Source organism: Hibiscus syriacus, unplaced genomic scaffold (genome assembly GCF_006381635.1).
Source record: "Hibiscus syriacus cultivar Baekdansim isolate YM2019G1 unplaced genomic scaffold, ASM638163v2 tig00111378_pilon, whole genome shotgun sequence".
In the NCBI taxonomy this organism is placed as follows: Eukaryota; Viridiplantae; Streptophyta; class Magnoliopsida; order Malvales; family Malvaceae; genus Hibiscus; species Hibiscus syriacus.
The window spans coordinates 109,909-123,508 of NW_024063074.1; the positions used below are offsets into that span (position 1 = coordinate 109,909).

At 30.8% G+C, this 13,600-nt stretch overlaps 2 protein-coding genes and 1 pseudogene across 3 annotated transcripts; 2 read left to right on the plus strand and 1 right to left on the minus strand.

Annotated features, from left to right (window-relative positions):
- Nucleotides 1-1,429: 1,429 nt before the first annotated feature.
- Nucleotides 1,430-3,397, minus strand: LOC120159848 (annotated as a pseudogene).
- Nucleotides 3,398-4,087: 690 nt separating this feature from the next.
- LOC120159849 (ubiquitin-60S ribosomal protein L40-like) lies at nt 4,088-12,527 on the plus strand. Of its 2 annotated transcripts, XM_039170381.1 has the most exons (7): nt 4,088-4,093; nt 6,549-6,553; nt 9,862-9,967; nt 10,059-10,145; nt 10,196-10,298; nt 12,328-12,394; nt 12,470-12,527. In XM_039170381.1, the coding sequence occupies exons 3-7, from the start codon at nt 9,865-9,867 to the stop codon at nt 12,494-12,496; spliced, it is 387 nt and encodes a 128-aa protein (XP_039026312.1). In that variant the 5' UTR covers nt 4,088-4,093; nt 6,549-6,553; nt 9,862-9,864; the 3' UTR covers nt 12,497-12,527. The 2 variants fall into 2 exon arrangements, with proteins under 2 accessions (XP_039026312.1, XP_039026313.1); XM_039170382.1 differs by lacking the exons at nt 4,088-4,093; nt 6,549-6,553 and adding an exon at nt 4,672-4,677.
- Nucleotides 8,006-8,717, plus strand: LOC120159874 (40S ribosomal protein S14-like; the record flags this gene model as incomplete). Its single annotated transcript, XM_039170396.1, has 3 exons — nt 8,006-8,060; nt 8,311-8,396; nt 8,481-8,717. Coding segments are annotated over 3 exons (351 nt in total), but the record flags the coding sequence as incomplete, so codon positions are not given.
- Nucleotides 12,528-13,600: the final 1,073 nt, after the last annotated feature.

Below are 13,600 nucleotides of genomic sequence, written 5' to 3' on the forward strand. Positions count from 1 at the left end.
TTGAAGTTATTAATGCATAAATATTATTTATTGTTGCAAAAAAAAAAAAAGAACAATTTTGGATGATAAGTGCCTTTCTCATATGTGTTTTATTGTTAGTTACTAGATATTATATGATTTATATCACTTTAGGATTGAATAAGGACCATGATAGTTATATGGGTAAATCTCATCATTAAATTTTACTCTCTCTCATTTTGTTCATTGAAGTTTAAAAGTTTTCAATTTTCTCACTGAACTATATACATTGAGTTTTTTTTGTAACTGAACTTTATTCTCTCTCCTACTTTGGTCACTCCACCCTTAAATAGTTAACGGTATTAAAAACGAAACCGTTTTAAAAAAAATAAAAATTTCACCAAAAAGACATCGTTTTGCATTTATATAACTGCCCATTTTAAAGTCGCTACCTATTTCACGGCCGAGTGACCAAAAAATCTCAATGTATTAAGTTCAGTAAGAAAATTGAAAAAAAGTTAAAATACAAAGAGTGAAACACGAGAAAGAGTAAAGTTAAGTTACCAAATTTAAAATTTACCCTAGTTATATTTATTTATTTTTGACCGAACCCTAGTTATATTTAGACTATATAATTCAGGGACGTATGTAGGCCTAGTTCTACGTAGGCCCTTGCCAATCCTATGCCCCAAAAAGTTAGAACACCATTCAAATCAAAATGGATAACTTATAGTTGTGGCCCCCTTAATTTTTGGACAATTTGAATTTGGTTAGTATTTTAAAGAAACTACATTTTAGTCACTTTTTTGTTTTCGATCTACCTTATTTTTGATCACCGGAACGTGGCATGTTACTAAAAATTAAATTTAACCCTTAAATTTTAGATAGAATACTAGTTTAATACTAAAATTTAGACAAAATGTTAATTTAACATCTAAACTATAGATAAAATAATTTATCTAAAGTTTAAGGGTTAAATTAAGACTTCATTTAAAGTTTAGGGTTAAATTAGTATTTTTCTAAATATAAGGGTAAAGTTAAAATTAAATCGTTTTTACTAACATGTCACATAAGCAAACTAATGAGAGTTAACGACCAGTGACCAATATATAATAAATTGATAATGTAAATGACTAAAATGTATTTCAAGAACATTGACCAAAATAAGACATGCCAAAAAGAAAAGGGATTATTAGCGTATAAAAATATGACTTATATTAAAAAGTGTTATCGGTCTAGTTGATATAATTTTTCTAGATTCAGTCAAATATATGTATACACGTATAATTGTTATTACCTTTTTAATTAAAATATATATATGAATTATTTTGGATAAATATTTATATTGGCCCAGTCGATGAAGTTTTTATAGATTCGCTACTGATATAATTGATTGTGAATAAAAGATACTCATAGTTGATATATATCATCTTTCAAGAAGAACAACATTTTATTTTACCACCGAATCATATCAATCATCATTATGCAGTGGCTCGAGTATGACTTGGATCCCATGTTGTGGTTGAAGGGTGACAATGAGAGCTGGATTGTGGACATAGGCAGGGGAGAGGGTCATGGCGTAGCGCTGAAGAATCATGGCTAGAGCAACCTTGGTTTCAGTGATTGCAAAGCTCATCCCAACGCAAAATCGAGGCCCCAATCCGAAGGGAACAAACGCAGCCGCGTTTGTATCGGGTAGCTTTGGCGATCCCATCGGCGAATCTCTCCGGTCTAAAGAGATGAACTTCGTCACCCCACAGTTGAGGGTCATGGTGCAGTGCAGTGTTCAGAATCAGCAGATGCATGTTAGCAGGCAGCACTAGCTTTCCCAAACGAACTTCTCTTGCAACCTCTCTTGGCATAGAATTCGCCGAACCGTACAATCTCAGAGTTTCATTAATGATCATACTCATCTGTCACATTATCGAAACATGTTAGATGTACTAAACTCGAACTCAACGGGTGACCTCAGTAATAAGAGGAATAATATTTTTCTTATAAAATCCGGGTTCAAGCAGTTATGTGTGCAGGGTGTATAATTTACTTACCGTTTTGAGTTTGGCAATGCCATCAGGGTGTGGATTTTGGTTACCAAATATTTCCATAACCTCTCTTCTTGCTTTCTCTTGCCAATCTCCATGGATGGATAAAAGCAAAACCGTCCATGAAAGCAAGGAATGAACAGTTTCTTGTCCACCAAAGTAAAATGTTCTGCACTCCTCTACCAGATCCTCAAAGGATAGCCTTTTCTTCTCGTCCGGTTCGTGATAGGCATTCACAAGTAACCCCAGAAAATCATGGCCGAAGCTCTCAGCTTCTCCATTCAACACTTTGTATTCTCTTTTCTTAATGATCTCCATCACGGAATCTTTCACTACTTTTACAAACTTCTCCGCCTCCACCAAATCTGCAGTTCTCCAGAACTTGCTGGTGAAAGCAAAAAAACCGAGGTCAGGCTATGCACAAGGAGAAAGCTTGGGATTAATCAAGCTTAGGGGTAACATTAACATATATACCCTATGAAACGGATTCTGTTCTTGTGGATATTTCGCATATTCATTACTGATAACTTGTGCAACGTGTTGAATATCTTCTCCCCTTCCACGTAACTGCTACCGAAAGCTGTTCTGGATATTACTTCCGAAGTCAATAATCTGAATTCATGGAACACTTCGATCTCACGGCCTTCTTCTACCTTCCACTTTTCTAGCATTGTTTCGACGCTAGATATCACTGCCGGACTCATGTTCTGCTCAAACAATCATCCAATACGCATCATATTCAATAATTCATATAGTCCCAAGCACCAGAAGAAGAATATAGTTCCGAGGCTTTACCTTTATGCTTTCGCCATGAAAAACGTAATTGGCCAACCTCCGTAGCTTCACCCATTTTTCACCCTCCGCCATCACGAGCCCTTCCCCCAGTATCTTGCTATCAAAAGCATTCAGCTTCCTTTTCAGAAAAGCTTTTTCACTGTTCTTCAGTATCTCTTTGGCTAGTTCAGGTTCTGTGATCACAAGTTCAGCTTGAGTACCTTTCCAATAAAGATAGTTCTTCCCTGATCACATAAAACACAAACATCCCGTCGTTAGGGGACGAACGCAGAATTTTATATTAAGAGGGTGAACTTACCCGTCCATGACCTTACCATAATTATTGAGCCAGGAGTAAATATGTGGCTGCACTCTGGGAAATATATCATGAGTCAAGCCCGTAGATTTGATCGAGGTTTCCTTCTTTATTTGAGCAGCTTGTTTGTTGTTTCCATGGATGAATCTGTAAGGAGGTCCTTTGATTCCCTGTGAATTCATCATGTGTTGTAGACGGAGAGGTATCCACAAGTAATCATAAAAGAACTTTATTAAAGCTATGAGAAATAAACATGGAACAATAATTATGAGCATCATCGAATCAAGCATTTTTTTTTCTTCCCTTAATTTTGTATTCAGATGCTCCTTTAGTATTTTGAGTAGTGAGCTTAAAGTTTCTCTTTATATAATACGTATGTATGCATCTATGGCAGTGCCGGATCTAAGAATTTAAAAAATGTTAAAAAATTTTAAAAATATTTTTCCAACAAATAGATTTGTAAAATTTCTTATTTTCTTTTTCTTCCTTTAATATATTAAATTATATTTAAACACTTATAAAATTTTAGAGACAAAAATATAATATTAATAAAAATAAAATTAAGGGTAAAGTATAGTAATGGTCACTGAACATTTCTGAACCTTGCATTTAGGTTCCCCAACTTTTAAAACTTGTAATACAGTCCCCTAACATTTATTCCGTTTGCAATATGGTCCCCCAACTTAAACCACAGTTAGAAATTAGGGTAAATTATATAAAAGGTTATTGAACTTTTCAGACACTTGAATTTAGGTCCCCCAACTTTTAAAATTTGCAAAACAATCCTCAATTTCATTCTAAACCCCAATTTCCAAAGTAATTCAATTTCATTCTAAACCCTAAATTCCAAAATAATTCAATTAAATTCAATTATGTCAGATTTATTATTATTTAATTTCATCTTATTTCATGTGATACGTATTTTTTATATAAATATAATAGTATAATTCTTATCTGTTGAAGAAATTTTTTAATTAAAAAAAGTAGTTAGGATATAGAAGAGGTTGAAAATAATTCGAATTTTAAATTTATAAAATGTTATTTTGACGTATAAATAAAAGTGTAAACTACTAGGTTGACAACTTAACTATCTAGCCCTTTTTACTTTTGTCATCGATCTTTTAAATTTATCAATCATACAACATAATTATTTAACTGTTTCAACTAAGCCACTAGTCGTTACCAATTGATACAAATGATGAAGTGGCAGTTAAAATGAATTGACATTATTATACATTCAGTCTTTATTATTTATATAATCAATTTGGTCCTAAATTAAATAGAATTTAATAAATTAATCATTTAATTAAGATCTGACATGTGTTAGCACATGATCATGACACGTGTCATTGGTGACACATATCACCACCTAATTTATTTATATATGCTATCAATTTGGTCCTAAATTAAATAAAATTTAATAAATTAATCATTTAACCAGGATCTGACATGTGTTAACACATGATCATGATATATGTTATTGGTGACACATGTCACCACCTAATTAGAAGAAAATTAAGTTACAAAGAAGTAAAATTTGGGTCTTGGGCAAACTCAAACCTGAGTCACGCAAATGAAAGATACAGGGTGGAGCCACTAAGCTAACACCATCGTTTGTGTTAAGAGATATACAATAATACATATATAATAGTATGACCAATGCCAGAAAAAAAAGAATATAATGGAAAATGGAAATAATGAGATTTGAACTTCGGCAAAAAATTTGAAAGCAATAAATGATGGGAAAATATTATATTTTTTACAATAAAAAATATTATATATGATAAATTGTTTGATAGATTTAATATATTTTTAAATATTAGTTGATACAATATTTTAAAAGAATAAATTTAAGATTTATATATTTTTAAACTAAATTTAATAATATATTTTTCATATTTATAATTCATGATTATATATATAATCTTAAGTTGAGTATTTCTAATATAATTAATAATTTTAATTTCTTATTAAAAATAAAATATTCAAAAAAATATAAATGATTCATACATTAATATATGAATATATATTTTTATTTATACATCTAAATATAAATATACATTTATATAAATATATTTTTATTCGTATATTGAAATATTTTGATTAAAATATAAACATATTTTAAATACTAGTTTATACAAGAAAAATAAAATATATCAAAAATATAAATGATTCATACATTTAAATATAAATTGAATCATTTATATTTTCTATACATCTATATTTAATAAGAAAATAAAATTATTGGGGACTGTTTTGCAAGTTTTAAAAGTTGGGTACCTAAATTCAAGTGCCTGAAAAGTTCAATGACCGTTTATATAATTTACCCTAATTTTCTAACAGTGATTTAAGTTGGGGGATCATATTGCAAACGGAATAAATGTTAGGGGACTGTATTGCAAGTTTTAAAAGTTGGAGGACCTAAATACAAGCTTCAAAAATATTCAATGACCATTACTATACTTTACCCTAATATTTAAAATATATGATAATTTAAAAATTTTAGAAAACAATTGTCCCCCAGTCATTTTCATCAGTCCATCCATACATATACGTAATCAATGACAAAACACAAGAGAGACTAGTGGGGGCTATGTCCCAAAATTTAAAAATTTATAATTTAGATTCTTATAATTTTCAAAATATAAATTTATCCCTCTCAAAAGTTTTAGAAATTCGAATTGGATTTTAAATTTTTTTTAACATTCTTAATTAGACACATTCCCATAATTTTAAAAAATTCTCATTAAGCCTCTCAATATTTCAAAAATTTTAGTTAGAAAACGCATAATTTTATATTAAGAGGGTGAACTTGCCGACTAACATTTTAGGATTTTTTAAGACGTATCTAACCCGCAAAAGTTTTATAATTTTTGTTCTAAACTGATTTTTTTTTATTGCTTATGTCTATTTTACTCGATAATGACATTTCAAATTTAAAAATATAATGTATCAAATTCTTACGCCTAACATTTATTAATTTTTCTATCAATAAAAAACATTTATTAAACTTTTTAATGATAATTTAAAAGTAATTTTATATAATCATTCATATTAAGTCCAACTAAAGATTTAGCAATTATTTAAAGGGTAAAGTACATAACTAGTCTCCCGACTATAAGGTACTATTTTATTAAGTGCATTGACTATTAAATGTTACAAAATAGACCTTTAACAATAGAATGGTGTTTTATTAAGTACGTTGACTATTAAAAGTTACAGAATGGTCACCCAACTTCCAAACTTATCCTTTTCCGTTAAAATTTGACGATTGTCTAAGCTGGACGTTAACATAATGACTGTGATATGATAGTCGTTTGAGATTATAATATCATATTTTATCATATCATAGTCAGTAGGTTAACATTCAGCTGAGAACACCATCAATTTTTTAATAGAAAAAGGACAAGTTTGGAATATAATGAATAGTCAAGTGACCATTTTGTAACTTTTAATAGTCAGGGTACTCAACAAAGCAACACTCTATAGTCGAAGTATCATTTTATAATTTTTAATAGTCGAGATACTTAATAAAGTAGTACCCTATAGTCAAGAGACCATTTATGTACTTAACCCTTATTTGTAATCGTTATTTTTAATTTTTTTCTTGTTCGTTTTCGTTTAATAGTATATAATCAATTTGAAGTAATTAATGAAGAAATATTAGTTCTTGACAAAACAAAAAACAAATTTGAATGATGATGATGTTAATTTTGGTCCATGCAAATCCTTTTCTTGAAAACAACGTACAATATTTATATTCCATCTTGATTTGAGAAAACATATTGCAATTAGGACCACTAATTGAGTTCTTAACAAAACATATAATTGTATCAGCTATCATCAACAAGTGCATAATTATGAAATTGCATTTGTTTAAATTTATAGAGTAAATTGCATCATTAATAACCAAGTTATTATAATATTTTTATTTTCATGCTCAAAATATTATTTAAATAGATATTATTTTATACTTATTCTAAATTAATAAAAAAATCAATTCTACCCGTACAACATTATTATCGGAGAGAATTGATGAAAAAGGGTCTACTACTTAGACATTAAATTAGATTAGATATATTATAGGCATAATGAACAATTAGCTCATAACATCTGTATAAATGGTCATTTTGATTCACATCTTTTTTTTAGAGTACGTGAACTCAAAACGTTTTACTTTTTTGTCAAAATAGTTTATGTTGGACTAATAGTCAACGTATATTGTTAATGTGATATTTTTATATGTGTTTAATTGATAATGTGACACGTATCACATCAACATGTGTTGATTGTTAGTTAATTAACGTTTTCTATCTAATAGGGATTATTTTAAATAAAAATTGAAACGTTGAGGGTTACAATACTCCTAAAAAAAAATATAGGACAAAGTGATTATTTGTGCAAATGTTGGGGGCTAATTTATATCGGAGTCTTCCACTAAGTAGCACAGCATAGAGAGGCATCAATTTATATTTCCTCGACTAAGGAGGGGACAATTTATTATACCTTTAGAGGCTATCTTCGAAGATTGCCAACTCTTTACCAGCTGAGATCTTCAGACAAACTCCACTGCTTACTAAAGCCTCCAAGTAGCTCATATTCTTCGTGCACATTAGTATCATAGCCTCCAAACCAACTGTAGTGTATGTGCAAGACAAGATCCTTGATAGCCCCACATAATTTACAAGAGTAAAATCTAACATTTGTCGATCAAATCTATTTAACATGATGACCTATGAGTAGCCATAATGATCATTTACATAGTTCCATTAGCTAGAGTCATAAATATCTTCCAACAACGAATGAGAAGAAGGCTTTTTCTTCGAAATCATCCACTCTGTTTTCCTCCATCTTCACTCATATGTTACTATTATGCCTACATCTTTCATAGAGAAACACGAGCTAATGATCTTTATTTTTGCAGCATGTGACTGATTTGTCTGGAAGGGAAACAATGGTTCGCATCACTGGTATGATTTATGGTTCTGTTTAGAAAACGAGTGATTCGTCGATCTTGGTTTTTTTACGTTATTACCATTGCCGGCCTTTGATATTGTTGGTTTTTTTTTATAGGAAACTGACTAGTTATTAAAAGTCCAAATTGTAAAAAGGATGTTGATTACTCATTGCAACGCGTGGTGGTAATTTGATGTTCTGGTATGGAGTTACTCGTATGAAGAATATTCTCCCAACTTATCCCTGGCTTTTTCCTAACAATAGGTGGTATGAAGGTGAAAGCCGATAGGGATGAATATTCTCCTTATGCAGCTATGCTTGCCGCTCAAGATGTTTCTCAACGCTGCAAGGTTTATAGCCTACCCTCTGAATTATAGTTCAATATATAGTTAATATGTGGCGAACTGATGCGGATTCGTATTTGTTATTTGCAGGAGTTGGGTATTACTGCCCTTCATATAAAGCTCCATGCTACCGGTGGGAACAAGACTAAGTCCCCGGGTCCTGGTGCCCAATCAGCACTTCGAGCTCTTGCTCGTTACGGCATGAAAATTGGTCGAATATGCGCATTTCCTTCATCCTTCCATTTCCCAAATTGTTCTTTATTAAGTCCAGTCACTTCAACTCCTGTATACGCACGCTGACAAGTGACATGTATCCTTTTTTTCACCTCAGAGGATGTTACCCCTATTCCCACGGACAGTACCCGCTAAAAGGGTGGCAGACGTGGAAGAAGGCTGTGATTCTCTGCTTCATATCTATTAAACAGTATGGCTACAGTGATGCTTGGAATTATCTTTCTTCAATGAACAATTTTTCATTTACAATCAAGCTTGTTTGTCCATTTCACTTGCTGCACATTTAGGTTCTGGAATGGAAGTCAATCTTTTTCCTGGGAAGTCAATCTTTGGAACTACAATTTAACATCCTTAGTTTTCGATGGCCTTATCGCCGATGAGAACTTCCTACTTGTTTAATGGCTGTAATATTTTCAATATCCATATAGAATTCTTGCCCCAAGGAAATGTTGTCTCATTGATGTTCCCTATAATGCAGCATTTATTTATAATCTTAATAATTGACAATATATATACTTTGTCTGCTTGAACTCAGGATCTTAAGAAACCACTAAGATCATTCAATGGATTCAATTAAATTTTAAAATTAAAATATTGAGTCCCATTAAGTATATTGGATTTTATTTTATACACGAAAGGCTAAAATAGAAATGTTAAGGTTTATTAAACATCCAAACACCTCAGTTGATGGTATGATTCAGAAAGCTTGATGGCTACACACATTTATAGTGATTCTCCCATCGAGAACCCTTAACTTCATGACCATAACTTGAAATCACATGCAAATGGTGATAAGAAAATTATGAAACATGCTAACATTTTAAGGGCCACTTTAATGTTAAAGGAATCGTTGTTGTTTTTAGAAGTCACTGGTTCGAGCTTCAGCGAGTGCAACAGGGTAATTGAACGTTCATTCTAAAATGGTTGAGAATATTTAAAACAGATACTAATTTGTATTCATCTTAACTTAATAAAAAAATTAAAAAACAATGTAAGAATCATGATAATATTTTTTTTAAAAAAAAATTAAGTTGTATCATTAATGTATTATAATATACATTCTAAATTCTTTAATAAATAAACTCAAAATTTATTCCGGGCCTAAATGTTCTGAGCTCATAGAAAAAGGCCTAATACTATTTCGGCCTCAAAAAGAGGAAACCCTGAAAATGACTTTAAACCCCTAAGAATCAATGGTTAGAGCCGCTTACTGTTTTAGTGGAGGGACAGGTCGAAGACGATGCAGATACTCGTGAAAACCCTAACCGGCAAGACCATAACTCTTGAAGTCGAGAGCAGTGACACCATTGACAATGTCAAAGCCAAGATCCAAGATAAAGAAGGTAATTTCTCCTCATTCAAGTTTCCATTTTTTTTTCACCTTAACTTCTTAGATTGAATTTAAAAAAGTTTTATTTTCCCAAATCAACAAAGGAATACCACCGGATCAACAACGACTCATCTTCGCCGGAAAACAGCTCGAAGATGGCCGTACCTTGGCTGACTACAATATCCAGAAAGGTTAATCTTTTGTGCTTTCAACATGTTTCGGCTGATCTACTTTGACGCAGAATCAACGCTTCACCTTGTTCTGAGGTTGAGAGGAGGGATTATCGAGCCTTCTTTGATGGCCTTGGCTCGCAAATACAACCAGGACAAGATGATTTGCCGCAAGTAAGCTTCTCTTCTTTATCTCTTTCTCCATGTTTTAGCTTTTTTCTTAAGAGGGACAGACTTAGCTTTTTTCCATTGTGCGAAGTATGTTATATGATTATTTCATTAAAATATATATTTAAGTTTTTACTAAATTATCATCATAAAATAAATACTTTTAATTGAATTTTATATTCGAGCAAGGAGCCATAAGTTTAAGTAACTAATCATTTAGATGTTAAGAATTTGTTAATATTCTATTATTATTAATATTAATATTTATTTTATATGGCAATAAAATTTAAAAGTTAAATTATGTTGCATTTAATTATTGAAAAATATCGTTACGATATTGGCAATGAAAAAGATTGATGTGGAAGTTTGAAAATGTAGTCATAGATATGTGATATATGTCATTATCTAATTGAAGATTTATGATGACTAAGGGTCTGTTTGTTTGGCTGTAATTGGTTTTTCGGAAAATGAATTACTGGAGTTTGAATTACTGGAATTTGAATTACTGGAAAATGAATTACTGGAATTTGAATTCTGGAAAATGAATTACATTTCTGGAAAATGAATTACATTTCTGGAAAACATCTGGAAAAACGTTTTATTATGTTTGGAAGATGTTATTTAAACATTTTTTTCACTAGTTGAAGAGTTTTTTAAAAATTATTTATTACAAATATTAAATATAATAAATAATATTATTTAAACATTATTTATTAAAGTAATAATGCTATATTATATTTTAAAAATATTAATTAGTATATTTTAAATATCTTTACTAAAATATTATTGAAATATATAAAATAATATTATTCATTATTAAATATATAAAAAATTTATTATATATTATTAAAATAAAATAAAATATCTTATATTATTATAATATAATTGATTATTTTATATAATATTAAAAATATAATATAATATTATTATAAATATTAATAAATATATTTTAAATATTTTAATAATTAATATTTTGATGAAAATGATATTAAAATATTTTATTAATATTAAATTCATAAAATAAAATTATTTTGAGTATTTTTGCTTTGAAGTGAAAAGTTCGGAAAATGACTTACGGAAAATGAATCTGTAAGTCATTTTACAGAAAACACAAAGGAAATCATGTTACTAGGAAAATGAATTACATTCCGGAAAACGAATTACGTGAAACAAATACGGGAAAACGTTTTACGGAAAACGAATTACGTGAAACAAACACGGGGAAACATTTTCCGGAAAACGAATTACGTGAAACAAACACTGGAATTCGGGGAAAACCAATTCCGTAATTCGAATTACGGGAAACAAACAGACCCTAATATTATAATTTTATTGATGAAAGATAAATTAAATTAAAAAAAAGCAAGAAGGGAAAGGACCAAATATCACTCATTATCTAATTATTTCTCATTTAACATTCATATTCAATAAATTCTCGAATGGGTACTCTTTTTATGATAGGAATAGTTATTAATTATAACTTATTATATATAATATGCTATTTTTAATCAAGTATTAGATTTAACTCAAATGTTAAGCATCTCCTCTCATGCCCTATTAGATCTGAGTTCAAATCCTTGCATTATATTTATTTATTTTTCTTTAATGCCTATAAATAAGGTAAATATGTAATGCTACCCAACACGTTGCTGGTTAATAAATAGTAAATTAAAAGTAAATAAATAAAATAAATAACGACTCATGTTATGATTTGATTGGATGATTAAATCAAATTAAAATTAGTATCGATTTGATAGGACGTAAGTAATGAAGATCTAATGTCTAATTATACAAATTTATTTAATTGTCGCATTAACATTTATGTTAATAATTAATGATCAAGGCAGTTAAGTGGATTAATTGCTAAACCTTTTAATAATGTGGTCATTTTATAGTTCAACTGTTATGGAGATTGATGTTTTATATATGATGAGGTTAAAGTAAATGATTATTTTGAAGAGCCTATTGCTTTGCTCTAATGTTGTGTATGATCTTTGTGGGAAGTAATAATTGCTTGATGATGTGTGGTTGGTAGGTGTTATGCTCGTCTGCATCCGAGAGCCGTGAACTGCCGCAAGAAGAAGTGTGGTCACAGCAATCAGGTTTGTTCTATGGTTTTGGGTTCTTGTATTTTTATCATCATTTAAGAAACTGAATATTCCTTTCACATGTTGCAGTTGAGGCCCAAGAAGAAGATCAAGTAGACTATCTATAACTAGGGTTATATTGTTTGCTATTGTTCTATTTTGTATGGATTCTGGATTTGACAATTGATGAGTTAAATTGATGTTCAAATGTATGCCACAGTAACTTTCTCATGAACTGTGGGTCTCCCATTGTTGAATGTATGCGGATGCGTATTCTGAAGCACTGCTAATGTAGGTGAATGTATTGTCAGGCACATATGGATCTTTATCAGTTAAATATGTACCAACCGTGTATCTGGTAAAATCCAAGCTCACTTTTTCCCGCCACAGGTGTGTCCAAACTTTGTTTACCAGATAACAAAACCGGGTAAAAAATCAGGGCATACCTATAGGGGTGGTGCTGAATGTGAAGGGTGTTTAGTTTAACCCAAGTAAAAAGAAACCTATGCTTCCCTCTGTGGCTGTTTTTGAAAAGGCGCCCTAAGGTGAGGCGAGGGTGAAGCTTGTATTTGGGTCTGGACGAGGCGATTTTGATTAAGCACAGCAAGGTGCTTGGGTCTTTAATTAGGCTGGGTGACGATCAGCAGTAGTAGACAGCCGTGTTTAGTGCTGGAATTAGGCGAGTAAGATGGAGAGAATATTGAGAGGAGAACATTAAAGGGGGAAAAATAAAGATTTAAATCAACACCAAAAAGTAAAAGAAAGAGTTTAGTATACACAGAGAAACTAAATGGGCTCAAAATTTTTAAGCATATAATTTAATTTAGAAGATTATTTTTTAAATAACTGTGTAGTATGGTTCAAGTTCAATAAAAGAATGATGATATCTTTAGATAGTTTATATTATTTTTTGATTCTATAATTTGTATAAATTAACGAGTATCTTTAAACCTTCGATTACTTTTTATTATACAATAATAATTCTATCGTTTTGATGCGCCCTTGCACCTTTTTTAATCCTTTTGCTGCCAACCACCATTCTCCAACGGTCGTTCTACTGCCAGACAGTGGATGGGTCACGGAAGGCAGGGGCGTTAATGCCTTCATCAGGGTCGACCACCGGAGCAGGCTTGATCCATGTTTTGTAGGCAAGAGTCGGATAAATTTTCTCGGACAGCATAGTTCTGGACTTGCTCGTCATTGGGATCGATCCAGGTGTAC